Here is a 7,820-nt window from a genome sequence, read left to right on the forward strand (position 1 = left end):
AAATTTTCTTTCTTTTTTTCTTTTTCTCTCTTCTCTCTCCTCTCTCCTCTCTCTCTCTCTCTCTCTCTCCCCCTCCCTCCCTCCCTCTCTCTCTCGCTCTCTCTCTCTCTCTTTTTCGAGACAGAGTCTAGCTCTATCACCCAGGCTGGAGTGCAGTGGCACAATCTCAGCTTACTACAACCTTCACCTCCCAGGTTTAAGTCATTCTCCTGCCTCAGCCTCCAAGCAGCCAGGACCACAGGCATGCGCCACCGCACTCAGCTAATTTTTGTATTTTTTGGTAGAGATGGGATTTCGCCACATTGGTCAGGCTGGTCTCGAACTCCTGACCTCAGGTGATCTACCCACTTCAGCCTCACAAAAGTGCTGGGATTACAGGCATGCATGACGCCTGGTCGGAAATCTTTATTTTTAGGATATGTGATAAAGTAAGCTTTCCTTAAAAGGTCCTAATATACTTTTTCCAGGCTTTTCTCTGACCACTTCCTGTGCTCCAGCTGAGCTGTATTTCTCACTCCAGGCTCCATGCCTTGCTTATGCTGGCATTTCTCAGCTAGAATACTCTCTGACCACTTGTCCGAAAAACTACTAATCGTCCATAATTCCTATTTCAAATTCAGCCTCCACGATAAAACCTCTCGATTCTCCCCAATCCTTTTGTACTCTGAATTCCCATAGACCTGCATCTCTCAGGTCAGTTATTTTATTATTATTATTATATTATTTTTTTAACTAGATTGTAAGCTTTTGGCAAAGCAAGAGTGTCTCTTACCCCTAAATTCCCTGCTGGGTCCAGCCCAGTACCCTGAACAAAGGAGTTTTTCTGTAAATATTTGTTGAATTTAACCCTTTGGGATTTAAGCAGAGTAGATGTCAACAGAAGAGAAGACCAACAAAGGAGAGGTAAACAACGTCCCTTCTCAGGGGGATCTGAGAGGTTTGCCACAGAGAAATCACAAACAGATGGTGAAAGCAGTACTATAGTTGGAAAGGAGAAGATGTATCATACTAAAAACACACACACACACACACAAAATAAAGTCAGCTTAAATTCAGTCTCATGTTGAGTTTGGGCGGGAAATGGAAAACAGACCAAGAATGTTTCATCTCTATTGTATTTAATGGTCACCAGACCTCCACTCCCAGCTTTTCAGAGGATGCCTGAACAAAAAGTTTCTCTACTCCTGAGCTTTGCTCCTCAGAGAGGATCAGGAAGTAGGGGAGGCACAGATGTGAGAGTGGCTTATCAGGAACGTTGTAAAGCAGCAGCCTCAGTGAGGTTAGGATTCAGAGGCAGGACACCTGGGTTTCAGTAATATTTCTGCTACCTACCAATCTCTTTTAAGCCTTGTTTCCTTATTTCTAAAACACAGATGTTAGTAACCTGCTTTTAAAGAGTTGGATAGATGAAAGGAGATGACATTGGTAGAATGTTGGCTCTGTAAAGGGAGAGATAATCACTTTCTTTATTTTCTTTTCTTTCTTTTTCTTTTTTTTTGAGACAGAGTTTTGCTCTTGTTGCCCAAGTTGGAGTGCAATGGTGCGATCTCAGCTCACCACAACCTCCGCCTCCTGGGTTCAAGCGATTCTCCTGTCTCAGCCTCCTGAGTAGCTGGGATTACAGACATACACCACCACGCCTGGCTAATTTTATATTTTTAGGAGAGACGGAGTTTCTCCATGTTGGTCAGGCTGGTCTCGAACTCCCGACCTCAGGAGATCCACCCGCCTGGGCCTCCCAAAGTGCTGGGATTACAGGTGTGAGCCACTGCACCCCGCTGATAATCACTTTCTTATATCCCTGTTTCTGGTCCATAATAGGCGCTTGATATTTGACACATATCGCTATTTGACACATTAGCTATTACTTATTATTCAGAAGATTACATCCAACTGCTTGCAGAAAAAGCAATAAGTGTTGAAAGGAATCCTTTCATTTTAGTGCAAATTTCTCCCTCTTTATCTTGCTCTCAATAACTTCCCAAGACTCAAGGACTGGCTTCAGGCTGACTGAGCTGAGCTCCCTTCCGGCATTCCAGGCCATTCCCACCTTATCCAAGTTCAACCTCTGCCTACCCTTGTGTCTAGTCTAGATTCAGAATATCTTGTTTTCTACATCAACTGGGAATTACCCATGGCAGATTTGAGTTTGCTCCTCTTTCTCTACTTCCTCAGGGTTCAGGCCAGAAGAACCTGAGAGGCTGGTTCTCTCTTTGGGAAGTATTTGACTCTGAGTCAAATGTGACTCCTTTTCAATTTAGTGTTCTTACCATATTGAGTTTCATCAAGAGCATCAACCCTCTCATTTTACAGGTGCAAGATCTGAAGCCCAGAGCAGGACACTATTTAGCCAAGGTTTGGAGTCTATGCTTACAAAGGAGTGAAGGCCCAAAGCAAGGTCATAGTGTTGACAAGAGGCCAGATGAAGACAAAAGATGCAAGACTGAAATACAATCAACTGTATGTCTTTTATTTTCATTTATTTATTTATTTTTATTTTTTGAGACAGAGTCTCCCTCTGCTTAAGTGTGGTGGTGTGATCACTGCTGACTGCAGTCTTGATCTCCCAGGCTCAAGCAGTCCTCCCACCTTGGCCTCCCAAAGTGCTGGAATTACAGGAGTGAGTCACTGTGCCTGGCTGGTATGTCTTTTTAAAATTACTACTATTCATGAGTGTTTTGTCTTTTAGGGCTTTTGTTTTGTTTTTTTTCAACCACAGTGTGGCCTTCTCCTCTCCAGTACCTCCTGCTCGCCCACACTGTTTCTAGCTAGACCTTCCCATAGGCCCCGCTCTCAGGTCTACCAGATTTGTAAGCCTTCAGAGAGGCTGAAACTAGGATCAAGGTGAAGTTAGGGTAAGTGAAGTAACAAAGTCTGGCAACACAAACTCTTTCCCTTTTGTTCCTCTCTTTCACATGACCTCAAATGATAGAAAAAAAAACCTCCCTTCCATTGTGGTCTCTTAAAGTCAGGAGCTACATCTATATTCCATCAGTTTTCTGCTGATAAATCAACTCTGGAGAGCTGGTTGCCTTTAAGCCTTCCCAGGGCTCAAACCAGTGCTCCACCTTTAGAAGATAATAGGGATATTTCAGTTGTTAAGCAGAGCTGTTCATCCAAATGCTTCTAAGTCCATCAGCTCTTAGAAAACCAAAACTTCTCCGTTGTAGAAGGTGGGTAGGCTTAATAAAGAGAGAGAGAGAAAAAAAGGCAAACCGAAACTCTATCTCAGGTCCTTCTTGTCTCTCTTCCCCCGCTCTTTCTTCTGGCTGACATGTCTTCCCAAACCGCCTTGTCTACTAGAGGGTTGGTAGGTGGAGAGCAGAGGTCCAGGTTAAAAGCAAAGAAAATATTCTGGACAGGTAGAAACAAAAATGCCATCAAAATGTGTAGAGAATGTCCCCATGATCTAGATTGCCAAGCAAGTAATAGATGGGCTATCTAAATGCCAGTTCTGGGGCAGGGCTACCTGGCACTAACCAAGGACACACTCTGAACACAGATGTGGTTCATCACCCTGGGAAGTGTACTCCCCAACGCCAAAGGAAGGGTACAAGAAGCAGATTTGGGCTTCTGCTTACATCAGCCGAAACCCTACCTAGAGGCCAGGCAGGGAGAGGTAGGGGGAGAACTATGCAAGATTATTCCAGCCTTCGGTGGGGGGTGCACGCTGGCATCCCGCTGCATCGCTGTCTTTGGGGAAATTGCCCTCTGAGGAAAATTACCCTTCAATTTCATCATCTGTCAAATACCAATCTTGGATTGCTAGCACAAAACTTGATACAAAGGTGGCCACCGCCATCACTTCCTTTCTTTCACCTTTTCTGGGTCAGCCTGAGGGTTGTCGAAGGTTCTGCCAGAGACTGTTGTCTCCCCAGCTTCCCTCATCCTTGCCCAAGATCGGGTGGCGGTCTCCGACCTCTCTCCAATCTGCCAGTTTTCATGGAAGCCCACTCCTCACTCCCGTTTCCCTGGGAGAACGGGAGACCCTTCTCGTCAGCCCAGGCCCTTCGGGGCCCCTGAGCGCCCTGCCCACCCCTTCTGCCCGCCCGGGCTCGGCCTCGGCTCCTGTGGGCCAGAGAGACGGCGAGGCCGGGCCACCTACCTTCTCCTGGGCCCTGCTGAACTTCTTCTGCACCTGCTTGGCGAAGAGGCCGGCCGCGCCGCCCGCCTTGCCCTCTGCCATCGTGCCGGCTCCCCGGGGGCCGCCGCCCTGGCCCAGCGCCCTGTGGTTTTCTGAGGCCCCCGAGGAGGAAGTGCGGGCTCCCGGCATGCCTCGCATCCGGCCCTGAGCCACTTTAGGCCGCCCCTGGCCAGCCCTGCGGCCCGCCCCGCGGCCCACCACGGTCAGCCGGAGTAGGCCGGCTCCGAGGGGCGGGGCGGGGCCTGCCCTCAGGCAGCGCTCGCTCGAGGCCAGCTTCCGAGCTCCAGCCCCTGCCAAAAGCCTCGGCCTCACTGAACCAGATCCTCAGCGGTGGGCCCAGACTCGTTCGCTCCGGAAAGCCAGTTCCCATCACGCTGAGCACTGGAAAGTAACTGCAACCTCAGGGTAGAAAATGGTGTGGGTTCCACCCAGCGAGAGGACCTACGCTATCGAAAACACGTTTAGGTTCTGTGAGTATGCATGCGAGGCCGCCATGTAAAGTGCGTTTCTTGTTCCAGGTGGCGGTGTAGGCGCTAAGCCTGGAACTGGTAAGGATAGAGTGCAGAAAGCGGGCAGGACACCCGATCCTGGCTTGAAAGAGAGAAACAGGCCAGACGGACGCAGTGGTTCACGCATGTAATCCCAGCACTTTGGGAGGCCGAGGCGGGTGGATCACCTGAGGTCAGGAGACCAGCCTGACCAATACGGTGAAACCCCGTCTCTACGAAAAATACAAAAGTTAACTGGGCGTGGTGGCGCACGCCTGTAGTCCCAGCCACTCGAGAGGCTGATACAGGAGAATTGTTTGAACCCGGGAGGCGGAGGTTGCAGTGAGCCGAAATCGCGCCACTGCACTCCAGCCTGGGCGACAGAGCGACACTCCGTCTGAAAAAAAAAAAAGAAAGGGAGGAACAACTAAGCTGGAGATAGAAACAGGGTAGGGGGCTAGTTCTTAGGCAAGGGAATGATCGCATTGAAAAAAGGCTGAGGAGGATAGTATGGACGCCCGTGCCGGGGATGAAGAGCAAGTTTTTCTAGTTGGAGTACAGTGTACTGGATGGATGCAGAATGTGAGAATGTGAACACAGACAGATTGTGCAAATTGGGGTGGGGCTGTTGAGATGACAACTATTGTTTCTCTAGGGAGAAGTTCTCCAAAAAATTCCTCCCTGACCTGTTTGAGGGGATAGCTGGAGATTAGGACACTAGGCGTGGAGGAACCACGTACTCAGATTTTACAGTGCAGGTAAAATTTCCTCAAGGAAGAGAAGAAGGTCAAAATAACACTTCCTAAAGAGTGGGGGGGAAGCTGGGGGCCTGACACAAAATTAAAGGCCCTTGTATGCTATTGTGTTCCTCTTCTTTCTCCAAAACAGTCATTACTGCACTCAAGATCAACTGTGTAGCAGGCATTGGTGGGTGTTCTGCAACCAAGGATGAATAAAATGCAATCCCTGACCTTAAGATGCTTAATCATGTCTGGCCAGGCACCATGTCTCACACCTGTAATCCCAACACTTTAGGAGGCCAGGGCAGGCAGATTGCTTGAGTCCAGGAGTCTGAGACTAGCCTGGGCAACATAGCAAGACCTTGTCTCTGCTAAAAATACAAAAACTAATTGGGCATGGTGGCACATACCTGTAGTCCCAGCTATCAGGGAGGCCGAGGTGGTAGGATCACCCGGACCAAGGGAGGTAGAGGCTGTGGTGAACCCTGATGGTGCCTCTGCATTCTAGCCTGGGCAAAGCATGAGACCCTTTCTCAGTAAATAAAAAATAAATATTAATAAATACAAATAAATACATAAATAAAGATGCTTAAAGTCTGGAGGTGGAGATAGGTGGATAATCAGGTGATTATAATGAAATGTGCTTAATTCATTTGTAGAGATAGATACAAAATTTTCTGGCAATAGGTGATTAGGGTTTGTTTGTTTGTTTGGAGACAGGGTCTTGCTTTGTTGCCCAGGCTGGAGTGCAGCAGTGCCATCAGGGCTCACTGCAGCCTCTACCTCCCAGGCCCAAGTGATCCTCTCACCTCAGCCTTCCGAGTAGCTGGGACTAAGGTGCGTGCATGCCACCACTCCTGGCTACCCAGGCTGATCTGGAACTCTTGAGCTCAAGCAATCCACCTGCCTCAGCCTCCCAAAGTGCTGGGATTACAGGTATGAACCACCGTGCCTTGCCAGGCAATTAGGGTTTATTCTGGATGTTAGCTTTGGTGATGCCCTGGAAGAGGCAGGGTGACGAAAATGGAAGGTCTTGATGTTGGATGGGGAGAAGTGGGGAGAAGCATGGAGAATAGCAGTACTGCGGGAACACTGAGGGGAGATGGCAATGCTAACAGTTGTGTCACTGGCAGAAGGAGGCCAATACCTGTGTCCCTGCCAGGACTATATGGCATCCTCAGCAATGCAACCCAGCCACTGTCTCCTAAGAAACTCTGTTTAGTGCCAATATCTTGCAAACTGAAATTGATGGTCTCCAAATTATGTAGTGTTAGAGAAGAAACAACCTTTAGAAGTTAATTAGATAGGGAAATTGAGTCACAGAAAGGGCTGACGACTTGCCCACAGTCACCCAGCTCCTCAGTGGTGGAACTGTGATGGCAACAGACTCAGCCTCTTATAGCACACGGAGTGTTCTAGAGGCCTCTGCTGAGCCTGCCAATTCCAGGGTCTGTCTCAGCCAGTTTCTCCTTCTGTAATGTTTAATATCCTAGTCCCTTTTGTCTGGTCTTCAGTGATTGACATGAAAAACTGCTTCTCATCCTTTTTAGCCTTCCCCTTTCAGTTCCCCCTTTGCTTTCTCATAGGCCACTCTAACAGACTGAGCCCTGGCCAGGATACAGCAGAATTATCAGTTTCCCAGTTCTCTGTGGTTTATAGAACCCTGGATCCGGTTGCCTATTTTCGTCCCAGCCTTGAAGTGCTGATTCACACTTAGCTTGAGGCCCTATGTTGTTGTCGCCTCTTCCTTTCTGTTCTGCCTCTTCCCCTCAACCCTTTCCTTTCTTTGTTTAGTATTTTCTCTTCTGTCCTTTTTTCTATTCTTAGCTCTCCAGTCTCCTTTTTTTTTTTTTTGAGACAGAATCTCACTCTGTTGCCCAGGCTGGAATGCAGTGGCGCAATCTTGGCTCACTGCAGCCTCCACCTTCCAGGCCCAAGCAATTTTCTCCAGTCTCCTTTCTAATTTGTCACTTTCTTAGTCTGCTGGTATCTGCCCTGCCTCCTAATCTTACACTTTTATCTCTGGTGTATCCTAGTAGTTGCCATCACCCAGAAACTTGGAGTGGGCACTCGTTTTAGGCACTAAAGGGGGAAACAAAAGAAGGATGAACCCACGGTCTACCTGGGAAAGTTAGGGCACATTCAGTCACTCAGGAACTTTTTTTGTTTGTTTGTTTTGAGACAGAATCTTGCTTTGTTGCCCAGGTTAGAGTGCAGTGGCACGATCTCGGCTCACTGCAACCTCCGCCTCCTGGATTCAAGTTTTCCTGCCTCAGCCTCTTGAGTAGCTGGGATTACTACGCCCAGTGGAGTACCTGCCACTACGCCCAGCTAATTTTTGTATTTTTAGTAGAGACAGGGATTCGTTATCTTGGCCAGGCTGGTCTCGAACTCCTGACCTCGTGATCCACCCGCCTTGGCCTCCCAAAGTGCTGGGATTACAGGCGT

At 48.4% G+C, this 7,820-nt stretch overlaps 1 protein-coding gene across 2 annotated transcripts in view; it reads right to left on the bottom strand.

Annotated features, from left to right (window-relative positions):
- BIN2 (bridging integrator 2) overlaps window positions 1–4,346 on the bottom strand; it is a 42,311-nt gene extending 37,965 nt beyond the window's left edge. Inside the window, exon 1 of one of the 2 annotated variants that reach the window (XM_008003285.3) lies at window positions 4,106–4,346. In XM_008003285.3, the coding sequence (XP_008001476.3) occupies window positions 4,106–4,282 (177 nt within the window). In that variant the 5' untranslated portion in view covers window positions 4,283–4,346. The remainder of the gene's footprint in view (window positions 1–4,105) is intronic. The other variant, XM_008003286.3, reaches the window with a different exon arrangement.
- Between the last annotated feature and the right edge of the window lie 3,474 nt (window positions 4,347–7,820).

The sequence above is a fragment of the Chlorocebus sabaeus genome, chromosome 11 (assembly GCF_047675955.1).
Source record: "Chlorocebus sabaeus isolate Y175 chromosome 11, mChlSab1.0.hap1, whole genome shotgun sequence".
Taxonomy (NCBI): domain Eukaryota; kingdom Metazoa; phylum Chordata; class Mammalia; order Primates; family Cercopithecidae; genus Chlorocebus; species Chlorocebus sabaeus.